Below are 26,435 nucleotides of genomic sequence, written 5' to 3'. Positions count from 1 at the left end.
AAAGCTGCCAGTTCGTGGGAAGTGGCACCTCACTGTATGATAAATGCATCTCCTGCAAGACTGGGGTATTTGTTTTCCCCCATGCAGACCCCCAACCACTGGTGCAGTCAAACCAAGGGCATGGAGAGCACCTGCCTGCAGGTGCAGCCTGGAGTCCTGTGGGCCTTTGGGTAAATGAAGGGCCCAACTCCTGCTCACATCACAGGAACTTGTTCTCTTTAGTTGAGTTTACATCTGACCCTAAGCAGATAAAAAAATCACCTTGAGAGAGCTTTGTGAGCTTGACCCTTCAGTGAACGATGTTCTGTGATCTGTGGTGATTTTATCTGTATTACTGGTTGATATAATTGACAGTCATGAAATAGATTGTTACCAACCTGTTGCACTTTGGAGATCTTGTGTGAGTGAAAGCAGCAGGCTTTTAACAACTCTCCTGTTGATTCCTGTCCTTATCCCTCACTTGAATTGAAATTTGCATTTAGCATCCACTGAGGTTTCCTAGCAATAAATTTCACTTTTTTTAACTTATTTTCCTCTTTGTTCCTAGGGTGTGCTGGACAGATTTTCCCAAATTCAGCCTAAACTCATCTTCTCTGTTGAAGCTGTAATATACAATGGCAAAGAACACAACCACTTGGAAAAGCTGCTGAGGGTGGTAAAAGGTATTTCACTGCATTCTGCCTAGTCTTAGTTATGTATCTATCTTAGTTATATAGTTCTGTGAGCACTCAAAGCCTGCACTGCCACTGCTTGTTGCTGTCCTTTCTTCTTTACAGTGTCATTGTGACCACTTAGATTTTCAGAATTGATTTGAGTAAACACTGAGTGGTCTTTTCTGTGATTTTAACAGTCTTCTGCTCACCTAACTTAAATAAATCACCAGAAATTAGTCTGCACTAGAAGTAGATATTGTTTTTAAGCTTTGAGCAAAGCGTTTCTGAAGACAAATGAAGAAGTATTACAGCACTAGAGCTTGCAGATTTACACATAAAAGGCTGGCAATATTGAGGAAATTATATCTGAGGTAACAGTTTAGTCTTTTGGGGTTTCAATACTCAATGCATCAGAATTATTTCTGTTAGTTTGTGTGTTGCACTGTATGATTCAACCAGGCAGAGAAGACCTTTGGTTATATAACTGAATGTAGGCAATAATTGTTTTCTTCTTTCTTCCAGGGCTTCCAGATATAAAAAAAGTGGTAGTGATCCCATATGTCTCCTCCAGAGAAACCATAGATATTTCTAAGGTTCCAAACAGGTAATGGGAGCCTGTGAGCTGTAAGTGTGCAAACTGGGGATGAGATGGTTGCTGATACTTATGGAAACTGCCTGGCTGACCTCTTTGAGCTTGCAAAAAATGGGGTTTAGTCAGATTTAATGTGGGTCCAGCTTCATACTGAAAACAGAAGTAGTATAGGTTGCTGCAGATGTTTTGCTCCTCCAAAACCACTGTTGGTATTATTAGCTCTGAAATGAAGGCAAAATTCAATAAGGCATAGCAGGGAGAACAAAGTGGCTTCCATAGATAAATAATTAATAATTTAAGTGACATTTTTAGAGAATTTCTTTTTCATTTACTGGTTTGGATTATGTATGTTAAACTTCCTGGAAATGATTTGAGTCCCAGACTTAGACTCAGTTTATCCCTTTCTGCTTTGAGCTGTTAGGACTGGTCACAGGGGCAGATTTGTAGGCTTAATTTTATTGTGTTCCATCTTAATATTATACTAATGTTTTATTTTAAAACAGAAAAGGAAACAAAGTAATTAGCAACTCAAAGAGTAGACTAGAAATAGAAATTATATACATAGTTTGGGTATATGGCTTATTGTAAAAGAGCTTTTAAATACAGAGGTAATCTTATGTATGGGCTGGGGTAATGCTTTCAGAAGTTTGTGATGTGTTTTATTTTCCCCCTTCTTGCACAGTGTCTTTTTAGAAGACTTCCTGGCTACTGGGAAAGGAGACCAGGCTCCCCAGCTGGAGTTTGAGCAGCTGCCTTTCAGTCATCCTCTCTTCATCATGTATTCATCAGGCACAACAGGGGCACCAAAATGCATGGTTCATTCAGCAGGGGTATGTCTGCCCTCCTGGAGCTGCACTGCCTGTTTTAAGCTGCATGAGTTACATTTTTCTTTTAACAGCATCATATCATGGTGTACTTTAAGGAAGAGTTGATTGCTGACAGTTTTTCAGTAACTTGCAGTGAACCTTTTTATTTGTGGGTATTTGAAAACAAATATGGATTGATACACATATAAAATATATTGGTTTAGAGATTGATGGAGTCAGGTGTTTCCTTGGCAGTATCAGTCACAAAAGCACCAGTAGAACTGGCCTGACTGATACTTGTAGAGAAAAAGCCAAAGAGCTTGGATTGGGTGTTTGGAACTGATTTTTTGGACACTGCCAAGCTGAGGCCCACAGGCAGCTTGCAGTTTTTATCATCTAGATTTTTTTTTTCATTAAACTTTGTGTTTATCAGTTATCAGTCCTTTTAAGAAAGGAAACCAGAAGGTTACAATCTCCTTGAATGTAGGTTTTATTCTGTATGGAAATCTTGCTTTAGGCCTTGTCTTGTTGTGACTAAAGGTATATATGATATTAGTGCCAAAATTACCTGTGCTCACATTATTTCCATTTCCTACTGATGTTCTCAAGCTTTTAAAGTACAGGAAGTGATTCCAGCAGGCAGACATAGTGTTGAAACTTTAACTCTGCCATTAGTATAATCCTTAAAAGGCAGGGCTTTCTCCCCTTCTAGGCAAGCAGAATGTCCAGTGCACTTGTACCACTGTGTATAAGTGGAAGTGCACAACTTTTGGCCAGAGTCCATAATTTCTGCTCGTTGCTGTGCAAGTCAGAATGAGCATCCTGCAAGGCTGAATGACCTGAGGGCAGAATCCTTCAATGCTGTGCCCATCGTGTGTATGTTCTTTCCTCTCTTTGATGGCAAGGACTGGAGGATTTGCCCCCAGACAAATCCCCTGCTGCCTGTAAACACCCTGCTTTATATGTCATCAATAGGAGTTCATACCAGGCAGCATGTGATACACAAAATGGTCCCTTTTGGACACAAAGTCCATGTTTGTGAAGAAGAAAGAAGGTGTATTTTGAAGTTTGACAGCTGTTTTGAATTTGTGATGCCTTTAGACTGGCTAAGTACTTGCAGAGGTGGATTAGTAAAAACAGGACAGGTGTTCTGTTCAGTGAGGGATGATAAACAGAGACGAAAACATAGATGGAGATCAGACAATAGGACTTTGCTGCAAAGTTCTCTCTTCCCTTGTTACCTGTGTGGCTGCTTAGCTTGTCCTGAATCATGACTCAGCTCTGTATGAACTGAAAAGACAGAGAGCAACCTTATAGTTTAGATACAGACTACTCATCCTTGCTGGGGAGGAGGGCAGGTGATGGATGGATGAATAGGTTTGTAATGATTCTGTTCCCACTGAGCAGCTCTAGTTCTGTGTTGCAGGGTGATTTTATTTTCCTCCCCATAGGTTCTGGTGCTGACATCTCTGGCCTAAAAACAGATTGTTCCATCAGAGGCCTCAGGGGTTGCATGGTTTGAATGTGTCTGTCAGTTTGAATAGAGACTACAGAAAACCCATGCAAATAAATTCTTATACATCTTCTACACATTTGGTTGGATTCCTCTCTTTGGTCTTGGTTTAATCTTGTTCCCACTGGAATTAATAGTAGGATTCTGACTGATTTCAACAAAAGCAAAATTAGCCCACCATCTTTCTCATTTTCAAGCCTTAGATTAACTCAAGTTTGGTTTTGGTAGTTAGAACAGAAAGATGACATTTCAGTGAAGACATTTCAAGTATTGTTTATTTTTAGTGTGCTTTGATGCTGTGTTGTTACTGTACTGATTTTAGATGGCAATAGGCAGCTTACTTTAAATTCACAACTCAGTTTATCTAATTCTGCAGTATGTTTCTGGTCTGTTTTCCCTGCACTTATTCTATTTTCTTGATACACAGTGAAATGACACAAATACATAAGAAAAATGCAGCCAGGTCATGGGAGATGTTTTCAAAAGTGGTGCCTCAGAAGCAGTAGGCTTTTTCTGGTCTGTATGATATTGAACAGTTAGTTAGGTGTGCTACAGAAAGACATTTGGAGGGTTCTTTTTAATACATGAAAGACATCAGTGAATAACTGTTGTTCTTCAGTCCTAAAAAGTTTGGTTCTGCTTCCTCCTTCATTCACACAGCCCCTTTTGAGTTATTCCATATTCCCAGCTACTTAGGGAGATTTTTTTTTATAAAATCCACATCAGTTCATTTCTTTCCATCTTAAAAATCCACATCAGTTCATTTCTTTCCATCTTAAAGGCTTGCAAGACTTGGGCTTAAACACCTGCACTGCTGCAGACTCCTTGTGCAGTGTAGGCAAATCACTCTGAGGATTTTTCATGGTTGGGCTCTTTCTGAACAGCAGGTAGAGAACACTGCTGGTTTGAGACCAGGGTGGGCAGGCAGGAGTGGCTCCTCATGGCAGGCTCTCAGCTGTGTAACTGCCCAGCTCTGGTCCCTCAGGAGCCACAGTGTGGCTCAGGAGCAGCAGTGCCTGCTGGTCTGTGACACTCCAGATGCTCAGCACTTTACCCAGCCGTATGTTGAGCCCAGTGAAGACAAGCAGACCAGCAAGTTGTATCAGCTGCCAGATCTGTGTCATGAAATGCTACATGCTTGGGATTTATTTTCAGGGTTGCAAAAGTTCTATAAATAAACAAGTCCCATAAATAAACTTGAGAGAGCATCTTGGGCCGTAAGCTCTTTAGAACAGCTCTGCCTTCTCCCACAATACCTTTGTTCCAGGCTGAAGCTTAATGGGGTTTTGCAGGGGAACAATTCATGGCCTTTACCTGAAGTCCTTGTTAAAAATTCCCTTTTGGTTCCAAAACTGTGAAATAGCAAAAACTAAAGGAAGGAAAAAGAAAACCAGTATTTATTTTAATTGAATTTGACTTAATTCTGCTATTTTGTGTGGCTCTTTCAGAATTTCCTGCAGGGCCAATGTGCTTTCTTTTTGTAAATGCAGTAATTATGTTAACACCTGCAATTCTTTTGGCACCCTTAACAATTCAGTTAGACACAGTATTTCTAAATCCTGGTGGTTTTTGTTAATTTTCATCTGTAGAAGATGGTAGCTGTAGCTAGGTGGCAGCGTTGTGACAGCTGAGGGTGTTCAAACAGCAGCAGGTGAATTCAGACCTGATTCCTTTGGAGCTGTGAAGCGAAAATAAGATTTACTCCCTTATTTTTATTTAATGTTTTCTGACTTTTTTCTCCTGAAGCGTGTGCCAGTTTTATGACTCTCCTTTTTCATTTCAAATGTTTATCTGTAATCTGTTTTCTTTCAGTATAAATCTTGTTTCATGCTTATGAAGGTCTTAATAGTTTCACTGTAACTCCTTGCATAAATACAAACCCCATTTTTATTTTAACATCAGCCATGTTAATTTGTCACTGCAGTGAAGTGACTTAATGAAGTAGTCTGTAAATTTATTTATCCTAACAAGTTATGCTTTAATGATGATCAGGGGTACTTTAGCAGCATTTCCAACAAAAGAAAAGGAAGTAATATATTTAAGTACATTATTAATATTGATGCTCTGAGAAGTGAGGCATTTCACATTGCTAGTCACTTCAGTGTTTACATGAGATCTGTAGTGTTAGGTCTTTTGTCTCCTAGATGTTAATAGATAAGATAATTTGAATACATAGTGCTAATGTATACCAGCTGCTGCAGTTTATAGCAGCTCTCAGTCCTTCATTCCTCCCAGTTGCCCAAATACACTGAAAATGAAACTCTGTCAAAGGACTTATCTTGGAAAATCTGACTGGTAAAAGCCTGCTGTTTAAAATTATGGTCTGCATGGAGTACTCTGCAGCTCTGGCTGTGTAGAGTTGAAAGTGAAGGAGGTTATTTATTTCGTGGATTAAAAGTGATGTGCAGTGGGAATTGCTGAGGCCTAATGAGATAGGCTGAAAAGTTATGTGAGAACGAGGAATGCAATTGCTGCTGCTGTAGATAGGCCATGGGATTTACTTCAGTTGTAGTTAAAGGAAATACTTGCTTTAATCCTGCAGTACATCCTGCAAAGTATTGACTACATTAGTAATTTTTAAGTCTTAATGTGCTGTCAGAGTTTTGCTTTTCATTTATGTGATCTGGTATTTTTTTCACTGTTTTTCCAGGGTACACTAATACAGCACCTGAAGGAACACATTCTTCATGGCAACATGACCAGCAGTGATGTGATTATGTACTACACAACGGCAAGTGGGGCTTGAGGCACTTCTAAGATAATATGTATTTCTTATAAAGATGAGACAGCTTTTCATACAAATCTACAAATACATTTTAGAGTATTTTAAATCTTTGTTCTGCAAGGAATTGTCTTACCTAACTGAGTTTAAAAAAATCAGGTGAAATAATACAATGCTACAGGGACCTGTCTGATGAAAGGTCAAATCCATGTTAAATGTTTCTGACCTCACTGGTGAGGAAAATGGCTTGATTTTTATAGTCTCTTGGGGTTATTGATCAAACTGCCTCATCAATATCATGTACAAGTCAGATTCAGCTTCCTGCATCATACAGGGCTAGAGCATACAGAAGATGAGAATTTCTGTTATGTCTCTCTTTTGATGGGGAGGAAAGAAGCTGCCCAACTGTAAACTTGGGAAAGGAGAGGGAGTAAACCTGATCTCTGTAGGAGTTCAGTTAATGTGGTGGAGGTGGGTTTTTTTTCTAATGCTGTGATAAAGAAAAATGATTCCAAAGACTCCCACTACTGCAGTGGTTTGAGAAGGCTCACGTCTTTCCTCATGAGTTGCTTTCTGAACTTTAACACAACTAGTCAGTTTGCAGTATCTCCATGGAGGGATCATTGTAATTGCCTTGTCTCAAAGTTGTCTTGTCTCTTGACTCATACCTTAAAGTGATGTGTGTGGGGAGGCATGGGATCCCCATCTCATTAGATTATATGTAAGGATGAGTTGGATGAGCATCCATCAGGAACATGTAGCTGATCAGTCTTGGGACAGGGGAGAGGATAAGCAGTGTTTCAGCCTTACTTGCTGATTCTTAAATAGTATAGTTATACATAATAAGCAGAGATGAGCATGAACTCAGGTGTTTAATAGTTTCTTACAGCAGGAAAACTTCAAGCAAGGGAAGTGGATGGGAAGGTGGTACCTCTTGTATTAGGGCAGGGATTGTGCTTTGGTGCAGCTTCTGCCAAGATCTACACCTGTCCACCCTTTTATAGTTGCCTGTAGCTCCTCTACCAGCATGTGACAGCAGACAACAGTCCTAATCTTGTGCTAGAGCTGCCAGAACAGCAGACTGGGAGCTGACGAAGATAAACTGATGTAGGTATCTTCTCTTTTCCAGACTGGCTGGATGATGTGGAATTGGCTCGTGTCTGCACTTGCTACAGGAGCTTCAGTGGTCCTGTATGATGGATCTCCTTTAATTCCTTCGCCAAATGTGCTCTGGGACTTGACTGACAGACTGGGGTATGTAAACAAGATTAAATAGAAGGATAATGGCATTTGTTCCTGTCACAAGGACCACAACCAAGCAACCTCACTAAAGGTGTTATTCCCTTGCTCAGAAACTTGTACACAGCATGACATAGTTTAACTTTTGACTTAGCTTTGAGTGGAATATTTTCTGAGAAAGCAGGAGAGACAAAGAGCTAATTGTTTCAAATTTGAGTCAAGTATTAGAATTCCAGACAAACAAAGAGCTTTGGTTCAATAGTCAGTTTTCAAGAGCAGCCTTTTCAAAAGGCAGTAATTGGGAACAATCTGAAGAGTAATTTCTCAGCACACTCAGAACTTAGTAAATAAGAATCCTTTTTTTCAAGCAGCTCAGCATAAGACTCAATATAGAACTTTAGCTTAAAGACATAAATTGACTGGAAAGGCTCAGTGGGGTTGCCTATAACTTCATATTTTGCTTTTTAATCTATAATGCCTAATTCTTGCTGACAAGCTGTTCAGTAATTGTTTTATATTGTTTTTTGTGCCTGAAAATGCTCACAATGCCCTTTCTTGAAGCCTAGAGAAATTGCAGGTATCACATAACCTGCTGTAAAACAGTGTGGTGGCATTTAACTTTGTACACTTTGTACACTGGTTGAACTTTGATTATGTTTTATTTTGTAAATTTCCTATTTTGCCAACTGAGTGTAAGGAGTAGATTTGAATGTTATTACTGGTAAAATAAGAAATAAGTGTAGTTTTTAAGTGATAGTTAAACTTACTTTTTTAGTGGTGGAAAGTGGATGACAAAATATTCACTTTCTGACTGTTGATAATTAATAATTTAAACTTCACTGTCTCTTGTGACATGTAGTATTTAAAGAGTGGCATTTTGTCTCTGGCTGTTACAAGCAAGTTAATGCCTAGTCAGAATGCTTCCAGTAGAGAAAAAGTACAAAACAAACCCAGAAACTTAAACTGTGCTCCACCCCCCTCCAAAAAGCCCCAGGTAGAACAACAGGCAAAAAATCAGAATTGAGAAATAAGAGCTTATTTTTAAGCATTGTTTCTCCATGCCAAATCTAAGTGAAGATAAATGTGTCTGCATGTCTCACTTTTGTAATCTGGCGCTAAAAGCGGTGGCCATCTGGGTGGTACTTCATCATGCAGTCTGTTCCCAGCTCACTCATATGTTAAGTATGTTAAAAAAAAAGCTTCAACATGTGAAGACTACCTTGCTTCTCTGAAGATGCACCACACTTGCCTTCAGAGACCCTGATGGTACTGTAAGAATATGCTGTTTGCTACTGCATGGCAAGAGCTACTCAAGTGGACATCCACTAATGATCTGTTCAAGTGAATCGGTGACTAAATGCAGTTATGTGGCATTTGGAAGGAAATAACAGGAACCTTGGCTCTACTTGTGCTATAGAGGAAGTGTCAAAGAGATTAAAAATAAACAGAGAAGCATTTTGTATTCTGATGTCAAAATAAGCACTGACTGGAGGCATGGAAGGGAAGTAAGATATTACATAAGACTGAAAATAGTTTACATGATTGGGGTACATGGTACCTGAGGAGCACTGTCTTGTGGGCTCTCCTGGTGGAAGGTTGCCTGCCCATGGCAGAGGGGTTGGAGCTAGATGATCTTTAAGGTTCCTTCCAACCCAAACCAATCTGTCATTCCCTTGTGCTGTTCCCATGTGCCTGATAAAGTGCTCCGTGCACTGATGGGTTTGTGCAAGTAGCCTGTTCCTATTTGAGGTGAGTCATTCACCTGAATGGCAAAGTAAAGCATCCCCTTTTGATAGTGTTAAAATACCTTCCTCTCCTTCCTTGGAAGTGTTCCACCTTCTATCTTGCCTTTAGAGTAAAAGCCAAGATAGCAGGATCTTATTTTAAGCTCTAGTGATGTCTGTTGCTCATGTTCTGTGCACTCAGACTCTATCCCTGATCCTCATCTCTCTCTGTGCATTTTCTTGAGTGAGTTTATTGCTGTAATATAAAATAAATTAGCAGAAGGCAGTAAAGAGGATTTCCTGAATGTCAGCAGAAACATTAAACTAGCACTTCTATCGATAGAGTAGGGAAGAGGCCACAGCCTTTGTTTCAATCTAATTTTATTGTATTGGAGAGCTCTAAATAGACCTTGCCAGGGCAGGATTGTTCAGTTGGGCCAAATTTCCTGTTCATTTAGGCACTTAAAATTCAGGCTTTCACTGGTGAAAACTGCACAGGTATCTCTAGAAAATCACTGGCTGCTGTCTGAGTAAAGTATTTTTTATCCAACTGTGCCCTGAAATGGCAAAGTTTTTCTGTGTAAGAGTGTTACCAGGGCAGCAGCTTTGTGTTGCACAGCTTTGTGGCTATTATGGCCCATTAATGAAGTAAACATAACATTTTCTGATGTCTTTGGAATGTTCTGCAGTTACAAATTCATGTAAATGTAAGTGAATGTTTCCATGAGGTGGGAAAGCTTTGCTTCATTTTTAAAGATAGAACAAAAAGTTTCAAAGCTACAGAAATGACATGTGATTTGACTAATTTTGATAGTTCAAAAGGATGTGCCTTGCACTTAGAAAGCTTTGAGAGACTGCATTGTTTGACTAATCCATGAACAGAGTGTCTAACAGCTTCTGCTTACTGCAGTGGGAATTGCAGGTCTTTAGAATCTTAGCATATTTAAATATGCAAAATGTGTAAACTTTTCTTCCCTCTAGGATCACCATCCTTGGAACGGGTGCGAAGTGGCTGGCTGTGCTAGAAGAGAAAAATTTAAAGCCATGTAAGCTTTAAAAAGCTAGAGAATCCCTCCTGTCCTCCCTCCTACCTTACCTCTCTTGGTTGTGGCCCTCTATCTTGTCACAGCCCTTTATGTAATTATTCTGGATTGTAGTGACAAAGAGTTGCAAATCCTTGTAAAAATTACACCTTAACCTGTGTTGATTTTCTCCTTTTTAAGGTGAAACCCACAATCTCCAAACACTCCACACTATCTTGTCTACAGGATCACCACTCAAATCTCAAAGCTATGAGTATGTCTACAAACATATAAAAAGCAGTGTCCTCCTGGGATCCATTTCAGGTGATGCTTTTATACTGCAGCATCTTAGCAATTCTCTTGATTGCCTGTGCAATTCCTTCTTGCTTATTTGTACTGTATGTTCGGGAAGCTTTGGATCATTTGGGATTGGCTGTAGTTAAACTGGAGTGAACTGTCTTTTTAGTGCAGAGATTTTACTGCATAATTCACTGTGCCATAATGAAACTCATACATTCCAAAGGGGTTTTGGTGGATGTTTTGGATCTGAGCTCTTTTTAAGTATGATCATTTATTTTGACTGGCTGTCCTTAGGGGTGGCAGGGTTGAGATCAAGAAAAGAGTCTTATTAACCTGCAGAACATACTGTTCTGCAAATAGCTGACTTTAGCAGAAAATATCTCTTGGAGACTTCCCATTTCACTTCTTTTGTGCCAAGTAATTGGCACTGCAGACAGATTTTTTGTAAATTATATAATTAGAGAATGAAGCCCCCATGCTGTGCAGTTTGTTGTGAGGAGTGCTAGCTGGGGCAACTTCTAGTCACATAAGATCCACCACAGTGCTCCTCATTTTGCTTTGTAACAAGGACTGACTGTTTCAAAGGGCTTTTAAACTCAGTTTAGTTTGATTTTTAAAGTATAACTACTCTGCTACTGAAGTTATCTCAGACTCCTGGCTCAGTAAGAGTAGTGCTGAATCTAGAACTTGCTACTACAGACATTAATAGACTCAAATGCAGAAGCTTATTTTTGAGTAAAGCCAGCATGATTGATTTATGTCTTAATTCTACTTCCTTGAAGTCCTAGAACGACTATAAATATTCCAGTTAACTAAGCACTTTGACAGTATCTATTTTTCTTAAGATAACTGCTCATCCCATAGTCATGGCTCCCCTCCTCCTATGCCAGTAAGATATAAAAGCTAAGTAAATGTTGAATGGTACAGCTTGACTGGTTACTTTAAACTAATAAAAACAAACAAGAAAACATTTCTAAGTAATTCTGTAAATACCCTGAGTCTGTAAACTAGGGCCTGTTTATTCTCTTTCTCCTATAAATGGAAATTTCCTTAAATGAGATTAAAGACTGTTGAAAGGAGAAAAGTTGTGCCTTAAGGGATAGTTCTGCATGAAAGGCATTCACATATAAAGACATGTGAAGTAAGAAAGGAAACCTTTATTAGAAGTCACAACATTCTAGATAATACTGCTTGTTCTCTGATGCTTAATGTGGATCAGAAGCATTTGGCAAAGGGGGCAGTTTGCTGTTCCAGAGTTCATATATAGTTTTTAGGTTGGCTTTTTCCAAAAAGTACTATATATTCTAAAGGACTTCTTTTATTGTAGGTGGGACAGATATAATTTCATGTTTCATGGGTCAGAATGTTACAGTTCCAGTTTACAAAGGAGAAATTCAGGCCAGAAATCTTGGAATGGCTGTAGAAGCATGGAATGATGAAGGTAATTATTATCCAAAATACTATGCATGCTTATGAAATACAGTAGTTACATGACCATAACTTTAATTCATCAGATGGATAAACAGTCAACTGTTAATGGGTGATTCCACTTTAGAACCGTGTTCCACAAAATCTGCACCTGGATTCATCTGATCTGGATTGTACAGGACTCCAATGAAACGAGTCCCTCCTTTTCCATTACTCTATTAAAGCACATTAATGCCAAAGTCCAGCTTTTGGTGTTGCTCGTTAGCTGTGTTGCTGGGGATGCCAGGATGGCTTCCACCCTGTGGTGTAGCTCTCCTGAAGTTACTGAGTTTCAGGTAGGGATGAATTTAGGAACAGAACACCAACTGAAACCCAGACTACCAGTCACAGCCCATTTCAGACCAGCATTTGGCTGTAACAGTCAGTGATAACTGTAGGTGCTCTTTGCTTTGGTATTATGTTACTTACAGAAGAGAAATGTAGAAAATGCCTCTTTCTTTGTAAACAGGAAAACCAGTTTGGGGTGAAAGTGGAGAGCTGGTTTGTACCAAGCCTATTCCCTGTCAGCCCACACACTTCTGGAACGATGAGAATGGAAGCAAATACAGAAAGGCTTATTTTTCAAAATTCCCAGGTATGTCATGGAGGGCTTTGGGTATTGCTCAGGCTGACCAAGGATACATATTGTGTTGCTGCTGTTAGGAAGGCACAGGTTTATTTGCTATTGCCCAGTGACAGTCACGTGCAGCTTTGAATCTACATTTCCAGCATGAGAGCTCCACAGCATGTTTCATAATATCTCACTCTGTTTTCTACTGCTTTGTTTTGAATATGGATCCATCACACTAGTAAGAATCTCTGCAAGGCTCTAATCCCATTTTGCCGCTCTCATTAGGCAGATCTGACTGTCCCAGCCTTCCAGTCTGCAGTGCAGACACAGATTGCTTGGCATGAGTGTGAAATGGAAGTGCTGAATAGGTCAGGTAGCAATCAGCTATTAATGAGTGCTACTGCACCTCTGCCAGACTGCTCCTGCCTAGCTGGAGGAGTGAATCCCAAGGGAAAGTGCTGACCTGCTACCTCATTAGCATGAGAATTAAGTATACGCTGCCTCAGACATGCATATTCTGCATTCATAGTCTTTCTACAAAGTAATGGAACAGGCACTGTGGGCCAGAGGCTTTCCTCCTAATAATTGTGGAGGACTCTGCTCATCCAGGGCTTTTCCTTATGTGGCACAGTGATGCTGAAATCTGTTGCCTCCTGGACGGAGATTTTATAGGAGCAGGACCTCTAGCTGGTGTTTTTTGGAGGCAGGAGCTTTTTTAAAAATAGCAACAATACTGAGTATATTCATAAGAGAAGTCAGGTTGTTCAGCAGGAGATAATCATATAGGAAGACTGAAGGAATCTGGAAGTTGCAGTCTGCATGTAAGCCTGACAGCAGTAAATAGAAAAAAATCACTGCAGTCCAGAGGTTCTGTCTGAAACCCCTTTTCTGTCTTCTTTTGTAAATAGGCTTAAGGCTGTAACAATTAAGTTAGAAAATGGTCTTATGTGCAAATAATTGAGGTTGGAATTTTTCTTCAGAAAAATTTGAGTAGAATTGGCTTCTACATCTAGTTTTGGCAGGCTGTTGTAACAGTATCAATCTTAAAAATAATACAGAAGTCATTCTAGCTCTGAAAAATCAAATCTGATTTTACGTTAACACAAACCAAGAACACTAAGCACATAAGCTCCCTAGGGAATTGTTGAGACCTATTATGCAAGCCCTGAAAGCTTCTTGCACAGAATTGTAAGTCATAAAAGAAGTGGATCAAGAAAGACTGGTGGGAATATTGTTACCTTTGTAGGAGATTCTTCCAGCCTGCTCAAAATGTGGTGTTCAGAGGAGCTATTAATCTGTTTTATAAGAGATGCTCTATAGTCATGGAATCAGAAGATGATGTGAAGTTTGATCCTGATGTGTGAGCTACTCCTGAGTGTGCTCTTTGTAGTAAATGGAGTGTCTGCACTTGCTGTGGGTAGTTCTCAAAGTGTACCTGATAGTATATTTGTGTATGTATTTTACTAAGTTAATATGAATTGAGTTACACAAATGTCTGCTGTGACTGGATGAGTATGAAATCAGCTGCTTAACCTCTGCCACTCCCTAATAGGTGTTTGGGCCCATGGTGACTACTGCAAAATTAATCCCAAGACAGGAGGAATTGTCATGCTGGGTCGCAGGTAAAATATTTTGGTGGAAGTGCTTTGAGTGAACAAGTGTTAAAATTTGCAATCTTCACCCTTAAAGTAATCAGAGCAGCTGGATTAGAGGGAAGGGACTGCATTTCAGAGTTCTAATCCACTTTTGTATGTGTGAACACAAGACTGTATTGGACTTACTGTGTTCTGTGGTTTATAATGGTCACTTAGTTTTACCGGAGAGTGCAGCACATTCAAGGGGGTGAACTGGAAGATTTTCTTCTGGTCTTGCCTTTACCATCAACTTGTTTTACAGCAAATCTTAATTACAGAGGGTCAGGTATTAAGTTGTGCCTGTTTTAGTGATCATCAGACATTCAAGATAACAACTGGGGCTACATTTTCTGCTTGCATTTCGAAGTTGCTGATTGAAACAAATTTGAATGAATAGTATTGAGGTTCTCTGTACATCTTTATTTGAATGAGCAAAATGCCTTTTTGAACTAAATTTTCTTACAATTCTGTTTCTCAAGTGGCTGCACTTTCATTGCCTGAAACGTAGAGAGACTTGGTTAATTGCATTAATTTTTCCTCTTCATCAAACTGTAATCACATTTGAATGCCTCTTTGTTTTGTTTCATTTTTTTCAGTGATGGTACATTAAATCCAAATGGAGTAAGATTTGGAAGTTCTGAAATCTATAACATAGGTATGAAATGACCTTTCCACCTCTTTCAGCCTTAAATCTGAAATGCAAGCATTATAAAGGTGCTTGAAAGGATTAAGTAGTAACATTTGCTGCTTTTCAATTGGAAGACAATAAAGAGTATGTTAGCATTAGTAAAATTTGATTTTGTAAACTTGAAACTGGTTGCTTTGCTGAAGTATCTGTAGGGTGGGAAATGAGTAGTTGAGATACACAAAAGCAACATCTTAAGCATATAGTAAGGCCTTACAGACTAATAGTATCATGAAGATTTAAAAGAGGATATTGAACTTCTTGTCAGGCTTTTTTTTCCCCCCAAGACAAGCTCTAGACACTGTTTTTATTGTACCTTACCTGATAATTAAGAAGTCATTCTTGAGCTTGTGCTTCTGTTTCAGACACTGTCGATGTTGTGACAGGTGGTAAAACTGTCCCTGCAAAGGTGCTAATCTGAGACTTAACCTGTTGCCACCTTGCTGTTGTCATCAGGAACATTATTCTCCAATCTATGCAGCAGTAGGGACTGTGAGGAAAGCCAAAGAAAATGGCTTAATGTAACAGCTTATTATCTGTCCCAAAAGTTACAGTCAATTTTTTGTGGACCTAAATATGCATATGATCCTTAAACCTGGACTTTCACCTGGGCAGGAGTTAAAATTTCAGAGCTTGCAGAGGGGAAGCTCAGTGTAGGATAACCTAGCCAGGGTGTCTGCCTTTGCAGCTGTACTGGGGAGGGTGACTTTATTTTTTTGGTACAACCACAAAAAATGTGCATCCAGAATGACATATATAAATACCAATCCTAATAAGGGATTTCCCTTTATTTTCAGTGGAAGCCTTTGAGGAGGTTTGTGATAGCCTCTGTGTCCCTCAGTACAACAAAGATGGGGAGGAGAGGGTGATACTCTTCCTGAAGATGGCATCAAACCACACGTTCAGCAAGAGCCTGGTGAAGAGGATTCAGGACGCGATCCGGATCGCACTCTCCGCCAGGCATGTTCCCAGCCTCATCCTGGAAACCAAAGGCATTCCGGTATGTCAGGAAAAATGCTGCCTACTTTTTTCTTTGTCACCTTGAATAGTAATTAAGGAGCAGTTGTCATTGCTCTTCAAACCCACATACATGGAAATTTTAGCATCTCAAAAGTGTATTCGAGCTTTATAAATAGTTTGTCTATGTTGCCTAGCAACACCTTTTCATCTCCTTTTCAGCTAAGCATGTTTTTTGTTTTTTAAATGTGTAGCATTTTCTCAGAAATATATCCTTAGCCTTTTAAAGGAAAATATTAAAAAGGTAATTGAAGTGATTTTTTTTTCTGACTATCCATAAGCTTTTGTTTTTGTTTTCCTGCTACAAATTACATTCTTAGGCAAGCTGAGGGCACTCTGCAAATTCAGAAAATCATTTTGTAAACCATTTCACTTTTACATCTGTTTAGCCACTTAAATGTAGTTCTATCACTGTCTTAACTGTTAACAGTTATTGAAATTGTTGTGCTTGTGTGGGAGGAGAATTTTGTTAGCTCAAGGTTCTGCATGCTCAGTCTTCTGAAGCTGTTCTCCTACAGTGCTCTTTGTATGAACTCTTTAGCTGGAATATCTGTTTTTATAGTCCTCTCAGATGCTACAGTCTCCTCAACAGCTCTGAGCAGCAGGATGAGGGTGGAGAGGGTAGTTTTTTCCAAGTCCATTTGCACATAGTCTTGAGTTCTCTGTTATTTGATACTCTGATACCCCTTTTTTGCCAGTATTGGTTTCCCTGTGAAAGTGCCCTGGGGTTCAATGCTACCAACCTCTGTGGTCCACACAGTGATCTGGTTCTGATCTGTTGAGCTACCTCTGTTTCAGGCCACTGTTGACAAATAGTACTTGGCTAAAAATGTCTTCCTTGAGTAAGTGTAAAAAATCCTCTGAAGTTCAGCTTTTCTGAGCTGCAACTTGTCTTCTGCATGAAGTGTTGAACTTGTGAACTGTATAAATCACCTGAATGTACAGCACAAAGTTGATGACAGTGAGGTGTTTGTGATGGGCTGCCCCTCAGGAAAGCCTGCTTAGATCATTAATTAGTTCACACATTGACTAAATTGAGAATTGAGTGAATTTTAATTACCTTTCAGATAAATGTGCCAGTGGTAAAGTGATCAAAGCTGTCTTCCATCTTTCTTCTAAAGTTTTGCTTGGAACGGAAACCTCCCATTTCCTGCTGCTTTTAGAAATGTGTTTGAATCCTCATCTGAAAATACAGTCTAATCCTGACACTGATCTTTGGTAGAAACAGTACAGCTGTGATGAAGTGATTTAGTAAATACAAAGAATGGCTTTAATGGGATATCCAGGTGTTAAAAAACATAGTGCAAATTTATCTAGTCCTGTCCTGACCAGATAAGTACTCTGGTCATCATCCATAAGATTAACTGATTAAAGTAAACAAATTTGCTTTGAACAGTCTGATCTTTTTAAAGAGGACAGTTCCCTTGCAGGCCCTACTAAGGTGTTCTGGTTTCTGGGCACTTGTGGAAATTAGGTTGCTAATCATTGAGGAGAAGGAAGCAGAGTGGTTAAGGTGGCTCAGAAGGGTTGGATTACACACGACCTCAGTAGACCTAATAAGGAAGAGTTTGGTTTAGCATCAAGATCAATATTGCAAGAGTATATTGAGCTGAGGATTATTTAACTTGGCTCTGAATGATCTCCAGTGAAAAATGGTGGTGCTTGGAGTTGAGTTTCAGTGGCTTTGAAGGCCAGGAACAACCCGAGTTCCTTGATCAGCAGATTCATTGCTAACACAAGTGGGGATCCTATTCCCAGAGCAGACAGACAAGACTAAGGAGATTTTTGAAGTTCAGCTTTTAAAAGCTACCACCCCCAAAATGTCTCAGTGGTACCAACATGAGGAAGGGGCTAATAAAGCTTTGGTGTCTATAAAAGCAGAGATCATCCAAAGTGGGCATTGGCAGTTCCTGTTCACATTGGAGTAGTTCTTCCTTCCCATATTCACTAGTCAGAAATTACAGTGCTCTTATCCCCAAAAGATAAGAATTAGGGTGATTTTTTTGCTTTGAGTAACACAATGCAATACAATTTGTGTGACTCATAAGTGGAGGTGAAGCCTCTGTTTGTTACAGTTTGTTTTGAAACATTTAACTATAGAGGGCCACTTAAGCTCAGAGTTTCATGTTGTCCTATTAGAAAAAGGCTGTTCATTTCAGATAAGAAAATCATGATTTTCTTCCTAATCTCAGTGCAACTGGGCTTTGTTTTTTAACCCACCCATACAACACTAAAAATTGTTTGAAAATTGGATGTGTCAGAACATAAACATTAAGTATTTTAGTGTTTATAGCATGATTCTGATCTGGTTTTGTTGTTTTATACTGGAGCTTGATCGTGTTCTCACAGTATTACCAATAGAAGTAATAAACTAAAATGACATATAAACTCTTTGAATTCCACCTACTCTTCAAGTGAATTTTCAGAAGAAAGTGCTTCAAGTGTAACAGAAGAAAAGGCATTTTGCTAAATTTTGATAGAGTTCTGCAGTTGGTGGGGGATTTAATGAATATTTCCATAAAGCTACTACATCAAAAAATGTAATTTTATCTTTGCTGGTTTTGTTTTTCAGTATACAATAAATGGGAAAAAAGTGGAAGTAGCTGTGAAGCAAATAATTGCAGGGAAAGAAGTTGAGCAGCGGGGAGCTTTCTCAAACCCAGAGGCTTTGGACCTGTACCAAAATATTCCTGAGCTTCAAGACTATTAAGTCACTTGTTTGTTTTTTGAGTTTTGGTTTTTTTTGCATCTGTCTTTGTTCTGTGTTTGTTTTGTATATACCAATACTGTATGTAAAGAAAAAGCTCTATTTAATACCAGTGTTTCTTTTAAGAGAAAAAAATATTTCATGAAGTGCATTATGAAAGGCTTGGGTAAAGCTTAACTCCCTTTTATTGGTTAAATATGCCATATATTTTGGAGTTTTTTTCCAGCCTGGAAGGAGAAACCTGCCTGTTTTGATTTTTATATATATGAGTGCATCTTTTCTGGTTAGATTTACATCAGCCCATCAAATGGGAGCACTAATAGTTGTAGTTGCAGATAGAATATTTCTTTCATAAAATGTTTGCTTTCTTTTTTTAAACTGGATTTTTAGCAACACTTTTCAATCCATGTGTTTCAGTTGCCTGTAAGGAATATACAGTGATTTTAACTCCTTGACCCTGAAACATGCAAGTGTTCTGTATGTAGCGTGAATTTAAATGTTTTTATAAATCCAAATCATAATGCACTTAAACCCGTTTGACCTGACTCAGAATAATTTCAGTCTTGATATATCTCACAGTACTCTTGAAGGTAATTGCTGCTTCATTTTGTGATGTAGCCTTCCTATTGTTTTAAGCTTTTGGTTGATAGACTTCTGGGGGGTCAGAAGGTGAGGGAGCAATTGCCTCCTCCTTGTTCCTGGGGTAACTCCAGGTTATTTCCATGGAATTTACTGTCACTGCTCTGAAAATTGCAGTTGAAGGCATTTTGCTTCCTTGGTTAAAGTCCTTTATTGGCTCTAAGGCAGTGATCACGTGTTAGGGTAACTGAGGAATTCCAGTGTGTGTGTTTATTAAAAGCTGATGGGTTTTGTAACTTTTTTTACTAAATGTCATGTTGAAAGTGAAAAACAAGTGTTTTCTAGCTCTGCATCTTTCCAGTTTATAAAGGGAAAAGTACTGTACTGAGCATACTAAAACAGTAAAATGGAAGCACTGAAGTGTTTTTGTTTTACATAAAATACTGTTGCAGTAAGTGTATGACCCTCTGGCATCCAGTGTCTCCTGCACTATTTGAAATTTGTGGGTGAAATATTATTGTACTTATAACTGTGTTGAATGCATTCAGCGTTGATAAAGAGTTAATTAAAATGAATTGATCCTTTATAAATATAATTATATATTACTTCTATTTCAACTGTTATTGTCTTATATTTATTTTCCTTTAGACTGGGTGTTATGGGATAATTTTAGCTTAATTTGTTACTGATTTTAATGGTTTCAATCCAAGCCCAACTTACTACAAAACTTGTTCTGACAGTTCTATCCTTTTTCTTATACAGAACCCAAGACAAGTAAAACATTGCTGCTAATTCTGTATGCACAGACATTGAGAAGGTCACAAGTGAACAGAAGTGGAAGAAAATATGATGCAGATGTGCTTTGTGTCAGTGCAGTGAGAAGCTGTAGGGTGTGGTATGTTAATGTTGCTCAGAGGGATGCACCTGAGCACTGGGAGGTGTTCTCTGTTAGAGGGCAAAATCTACACGCTCATATGCAGCAGCAGCTGGTGAAAATTTATTATATATTTCCCCTACCCTGTGACAGATCTCAGCTCACTGGCTCCAGAAAGCTGAAGGCTGTTGCAGAATAAGTCAGATATTGGAACCAGTAGCTTGGTAAGAATGAAACTGCCCATAAATGCAGCTGGGGCTCAGCCCCTCTCAGGTGGTTGTGACTGTTCCACTCAGTCAGTGGGGACACCAGCCCCACACTCAGTGCAGGATGCAGAAATCCCTCATTAGCAAATGAGGCTTTAAATGTGCTGGTACTTTCTATATTGTACCAAGTCAGACCATGCTGGCATGATAAATGTGATAATATAAACACCAAGCACCCATTAAAAAGTACAAAAAAGAGCTATCTAGCTGTCAATAACCTGTGATTAAAGGTACTTTTAAATTCCTTCCCCCTCTGGCTTGCTATATATAAATTTTACATTAACTGTGACTTTGTATTCATTAAAACTTCATTATATTGTTCTTTAATTCATGCAAAATGTCTGGAGTTTACAAAGCCCACAGATCTTATTAATAAGTAATTTTGGGATATTTCATTAATTAAAGATAGTTTAGAAGCACAGATACATTAAGAACATATACAATGCCTAGAGGCTGCTTTTTTAATCCTTTATCCTGCTTGGAAGCACTGGAGAAAGTGTCATTAATGGATATAATCTGATCTCTTGCAAATGTCACATGTTGCAAAGCTTTTCCCAGACTTTAGTTACAAACAAAAATACAGATCTACTTCTGTGTTACTGAAAATTACTTTATATAGCCATAAAGCCCTGGTGGGTGCTGCAAACTCTGTTGGTGCCTCAGTTAGTCAGGGGTCTGAGTTTCAGAAGTGCTGGATACTGACAGGTCCTGCAAGTCTGGAGAGGAGTGGAGGTAAGTGGGTATTTGAAAGGAGGCCGTGGCAGAGCTGAGAACACTGTCCACACTTCCAGAGTGCAGCTCCTTCAATTCCAAGTAACCAACCTGTATTTGTCTTTTCTTATCTGTGGTGTAAATGACCCATTTCTTAAGATGCTGCCATGGGGCCATGAGCGTGGCTGTACCCCCTTTACCTGGGGACAGGCCAAAACATCACTGGCACAAAAGCAGGGAGCTAAAGTCCTAGTGATTGGCAAAGGAAAAGCAGAGAGCATCACTTCATGTGCCTCCCACCAGGTTCTTCCCAGGGCTCAGACATGGGGTAACTGCAGTCAAATGTGGGTTTAAGGGGGTCCTTGCAAATTGGTGGCACCCAAAAGCTTTGCTGTAGGGTCTGGCATGGCACTGAGCTCTGATCCTGTGGTGTGAACAGCAAAAACTCCTGCAAGCACCAGGCTCTGCTGTGTTCCCAAGGCATAAGCTTGGCAAACCCTGCAGTGTGTCCAAGCTGATGGATCACTGAGCTGCCTCAGGAGTTTTATGCAGGAAGACTTGATGCCTTAGGGCTGTCAGCATGTAACAAGTTGTACCTTGAGTGCGTAGCCTTCTTTTTTTCTTTTTTTTTTTTTGTTGCCTATTTATAATTTGAGGTTCACAGTGTTTTGCCTGGAAAGCTCCATGTGCAGATTTTAGTGGGATGTGTGGCATGCAAATAGAGCTGGCTCTGGAAATGGCTTTAAGCTCTGATTTAAATGTTCAACAGCAAAGCAATTAGAGCTGAGGAACTCCAGGCTAGGTGCTTTTCTCGCTCAGTCCTCTGCAAATTTGAGAGTGACTCTTGAATTGTGTGATGGAATCAGGCCATTTGCCCTTGAGAGATGTGGTTTTATCACTCCCCTTTTAGAAATGTGCTTTTGTCAGCTTCTGTTAGAGCAGGTACTTCCCCCTCCCACTACCTTATGATTTCAATTAATTTCCCTGGTTAGTGTGGTTCTTAACAAAATCAAGTGAGCTGGTACACAGCTGCCCAAGCAGGGCATAGCTGATAAAATAGTTTATTGTTATGTGCAAGAGAAATCGGTTGTGTGAATTACTTATTCAGTGATTTTAAAAACACAGGTAATTGCCTGATGGAATGCAACTTCCCCGGGGCCATTATTGTCTTTCAGTTTAGTGCATACATATTTAAAGGGATTTCATTTATGAGGCAGAACAGTCAATCACACAGGTAAATGGGCATTAAAATTAGATTTAAAATGCATTAGGAAGGAGTACCAGGGTCCGAGTCTGTTCTTGAGGCAGAACTGTAGGGTTTTGGTCTGGGGGAAAACTGGTGTCTGTGGGGAATGGGAAAACCAATATCTGTAAGGGAACACTGTCCTGCCTCTGAGCCCCTGATCAGATGTGTTTCAGTGCACAGGAAGGCTTTGGCCTTCCTACAGGGCACCTTTGGAACTCTGCACTGAGCAATTTCTCCATTGAAATCTTTTAGCTTGTTAGCGCTTTCCTGAGGTGTCAGTCTGTTGTCCTACAGAGCTCAGAGGATAAATCCAAAATTGCTTGGTTCATCTTTTGCCCTTCACGAGGAGGGTATTTTTAGCTTTAAATAACCAGGTCTTAGATAGCAACATGATGCAACTTAGTTTTCTTACACATCTTTTGTAGAAAGAGGAAGCTACGTGTCCTATCCTTTATTCTTCCAGAAATAAAATTGGGGTAGGAATGGCTGTGAAGCGTGGCCATGGTCCAGCACAGCAGCCTCAGAGCTGATGAGAGCACACACATTTGCCTTGCTAGGAGTTAGGGGCCTTTTTAGATACTAATAATGAGATAATCAACATCAGTTTGAGCATTTTGCTCTACATGATCTGTGTGCAAATCAGGAGTGACTCTGTTAGGCAGAGGAGAGGGAAATGGTCTCTGAAATGCTATTAGTGAGTCAAAGAGTGTCTCAGAACAATTCCAGTTGCAGAACAATAAGATGTCCCAAAGTATTAATGCAGCAGGCTGTAGCTGTCCACACCATTCCTCAGTGTTGCTTCTGATGGCCAGAGAAATTCTTCCAAACCACCAGTTGGAGATGAACTCAAGTGATGAACCAGTATTGGTGGGGGTGGGAAAATCCTCAGGATGCCATTGTTTAACTGGGTTATGTAGCCCATTAGTGAGAGCTTAATTGGACCTTGTATTTCTTAATTGGAAGACTTCAGAGTATTCTTGTCTTACTACTTCTGACAAGTGGTTTTGCAAAGTTCAAGAGGCTTACCAGTATTCAGCCTGAGATTCCAGCTGAAAGAATAATGTCCCTTGGAAAAAACATAATCTCCAGGATCATTAATTAGTTTACAATGCCATATTAAATTATACATGTAGAGACTCACATCATTGATGATGAGTCTGCTAAAAAATATAGTCCCTTTTTCAGTTTTGTTCCCTTTTCTGTAGTAGTTTAAAGGAAGATAAGTTTTGGCTACTACCGGGTAACAGTCCCACTGGTGGGGATATTCATGGAAGCACAGGGTAGTTTGTGTTGGAAGGAACCTTAAAGATGACATTCTTACACCTCCTCATTCTGTTTTAGTTTTACAAAGAGGTGGTTTCTAACATTTCCTGTCTATTGATCCCCAGCCTGTGTTTTGACAAGGGTTGGGAGAGTGTTTCTGACTGTATGGCTCTTGCCATTAGAAACATGGCTCGGCTGTGTTGTTTCCCAAATCCCTGGAGGTAGAATTATGGAATCATTTAGGTTGGAAAAGACCTCCAATATTGAGTCCAGCCATTAACCCAGCACAGTCAAGTCCACCACTCACTAAATCAAGTCCGTAAGTGCCACCCATTTGGAAAATGGCTCAACCCCCACCCTGGGAAGGAGAGGGCTGTTTATAAGAGCAAGCTCTAAGCTGAGTGGTGGGAACTGGGATCAGTAGTTCTGTGGAAGTTTGAGAGTGGAGGGATGGGATGTGGGTGTCTGGGGCAGGAGAGGGTGAGGTTAGAGGAGGAGGTCATGGCAGTGCTCCTCACTGTGCAGCCCTTGGATGCTGTGATGTTTGGAGACTGCAGCCCAATGCCCATTCCTAGGAAAGTTCTGTTCATTTTGGCTTTGGTACTTTTGAAAATTTGTTTTGGAAGTTATTTTCTAAACCTGATCTCACTTAATCCATACAATTCTCTCCAATATGGACAAGAGCTGTAGGGTTGCCAGCCTAATTTTGATTAAGCCCCAGTTTAGCATGATGGGCTTTTCCCCCTTTCTAAAAATCAGTTTATGTTGAGCTATTCCTAGAGCAGCCAGAGTCCCATCTATTTATGACACCTTTTGCAGTGGATTTTAAACTGATGAAACTTACCTGGCACAGCTGGTCCTGTGGGCACCTGGTGACAGGCCTGGGCCAGGCATGGACTGTGGCAGTTCAACAAGTGGGGGCTGCACCCAGAAAACTCAATCACAATTTATCTGAAATCACATTTATTTCCCTGTTAACCAGCTACATTTCTCTTCAGCTCATAGTAGCTATTAAGATGTTAAAGCCAAATGGAAATAAATTGCATAAAAATGAATTGAAGAAAACTATGAGAATTTGTGCTAGTTTAACTGACTTGGTTTAAAAGGTGAGTTGAGTTTAAACTAGTGTGACTTCAACCTTCTCCAGGGCTGAAGGAGGTGGCCTTGAGTGTACAAATGTGATATTCAGCTGAGAATTTTAATTTGCCTAGTTCTCATGTATAATAAAATATGTTAGATACATGACACTTCATGAATTAATGCAGGAGTATAAAACATGAAGAGATATTCTTGTACAGGATTTGTTCTTATAATGCAAATGCCAAGCAAGGCTTTAAATGGCCCTGGCTATCTGGAATCATGGAGCCTATTTCACGCTTCACTTCAGGGTTTGTTCCCATTTCCTCAACCTTTTCATTATTAGAGGGTGTGTGTATGTATGGGGGGGAGGCAAATTAGGAGGGAAATGCCCAAACAAGCGAGAGCTCATAAACCCCTGCATGTGTGTGTGAGCTTTTAGCACACTGGGGCCTCTCATGGAGGTTATGGAGTGATGAAGCAGTGGGAGAGCTCAGCCTTGTCAGCCCACTGCCCTCTGTCCTCAGGAAAGGCATTATTGAACCCTGCTGGGGTTACTGGAGCTATTGGGGTGAGGAAGGAAAGGGCCTGACTGCTGTTGTCCAGATACTTTGCCTCAGAGGGAAAGCACCCAGGGGGATTTCTTTTCACCTTCTTGTAATGAACAAAAAGATACAGGTAGTGCCAGGGTTGGTGTTTTGCAAATAATCCATGTCTTTGACCCCCAGGGCTTACATGTGCTGCTGGGTGGCAGCTTCAGGGCTGTTGGGATTCAAAAGCAAAGCATTACTCTTCTCCCTGGGATAAGGGAGGATTCTCTAGGTGTTGTGGGGAGGGCTCAGCTTGTCCTTTCTCTGGGTGACTCTGCTGGTCACTCCCTCTCTGTGCTGTGGCTGTTACACAGGCACTGATGTATGTCCTTCCTCTGTGTGACCTGGTTTGGTAACTCGGGCTCAGAGATGCTGGTTATCTCTTGCCACCTGTCTGTGCAGGGCTGGGCTCTCTCTCAGACCTCCAGGTGCCAGTGTAAGGAAGAGAGGGCAAGTTCACAGGTGATGCAGCAACAATGAACTCTGCATCTCTGCAGGGTGGGTGGCTGGTCATGGCACTCTGCATCCTTCTCACCACAATTCTCTCCTGCCCATGCTGAAGCAGGACCAGACCCTGCCACAAGGAGCACAAGCTGAAGGCAGGGTGACCCTGCCCACAGTGGGGCTGTCCCAGCAGCTCCAGATGACATAAAAAGACACCTGCAGAAAAAAACCCAGATTGAGGCTGATGGAAAGGTGAGAGAACAGAGAGAGCATCAAAGACAGCTACAAACCTCCACTGATACCGGGATGTGATCACTCCCCATGTGAAACCTGTAATTAGATTGAGAAGAGGACAGCTGCTTCTGCTGGCATAAAAATATTGAGACATGACTGCAAAAGCAGATATTTTCTCCTAATGCAGCTCAAATTAAAATGGGGGAAGGGGAATAGGTATTTTAATAGCTCATAAAAATGTTTTTTTCCTGAATCAGTTCATTATTTTAAGCTTTAGGAAAGTAAAGCAGCTCTGTGGATGGGAAGAAGAAAGCTACCCTCACTGGGATTACAGTGGTTACAGGCAGCAAGTGTGATAAATGCTAAGCTGGTTAACATCTCCAGGGATGATTCTCTTTCTCCACCACCCTTTGCTCTACCTGGACCATGTGTGCTTCATCCCTGTCTTGTGCATAGGGCACTTGGCACCATGGGCTCCTGCTGAAAACCAGAACTTACT

The 26,435-nt window shown here is 40.2% G+C and overlaps 1 protein-coding gene across 1 annotated transcript in view; it reads left to right on the top strand.

The window, feature by feature from the left end:
• AACS (acetoacetyl-CoA synthetase) overlaps positions 1 to 19,842 on the top strand; it is a 38,532-nt gene extending 18,690 nt beyond the window's left edge. The window contains exons 6-18 of the mRNA XM_071571841.1: positions 548 to 662; positions 1,176 to 1,257; positions 1,928 to 2,075; positions 6,215 to 6,295; positions 7,416 to 7,540; positions 10,231 to 10,295; positions 10,473 to 10,595; positions 11,899 to 12,012; positions 12,508 to 12,633; positions 14,162 to 14,231; positions 14,840 to 14,898; positions 15,726 to 15,928; positions 18,518 to 19,842. Of these exons, the coding sequence (XP_071427942.1) occupies positions 548 to 662; positions 1,176 to 1,257; positions 1,928 to 2,075; positions 6,215 to 6,295; positions 7,416 to 7,540; positions 10,231 to 10,295; positions 10,473 to 10,595; positions 11,899 to 12,012; positions 12,508 to 12,633; positions 14,162 to 14,231; positions 14,840 to 14,898; positions 15,726 to 15,928; positions 18,518 to 18,655 (1,449 nt within the window). The 3' untranslated portion in view covers positions 18,656 to 19,842. The remainder of the gene's footprint in view (positions 1 to 547; positions 663 to 1,175; positions 1,258 to 1,927; positions 2,076 to 6,214; positions 6,296 to 7,415; positions 7,541 to 10,230; positions 10,296 to 10,472; positions 10,596 to 11,898; positions 12,013 to 12,507; positions 12,634 to 14,161; positions 14,232 to 14,839; positions 14,899 to 15,725; positions 15,929 to 18,517) is intronic.
• The last annotated feature ends 6,593 nt before the right edge of the window (positions 19,843 to 26,435 follow it).

The sequence above is a fragment of the Pithys albifrons genome, chromosome 17 (genome assembly GCF_047495875.1).
Source record: "Pithys albifrons albifrons isolate INPA30051 chromosome 17, PitAlb_v1, whole genome shotgun sequence".
NCBI classification, from domain to species: domain Eukaryota; kingdom Metazoa; phylum Chordata; class Aves; order Passeriformes; family Thamnophilidae; genus Pithys; species Pithys albifrons.
This window is presented reverse-complemented; position numbering and strand designations above follow the sequence as displayed.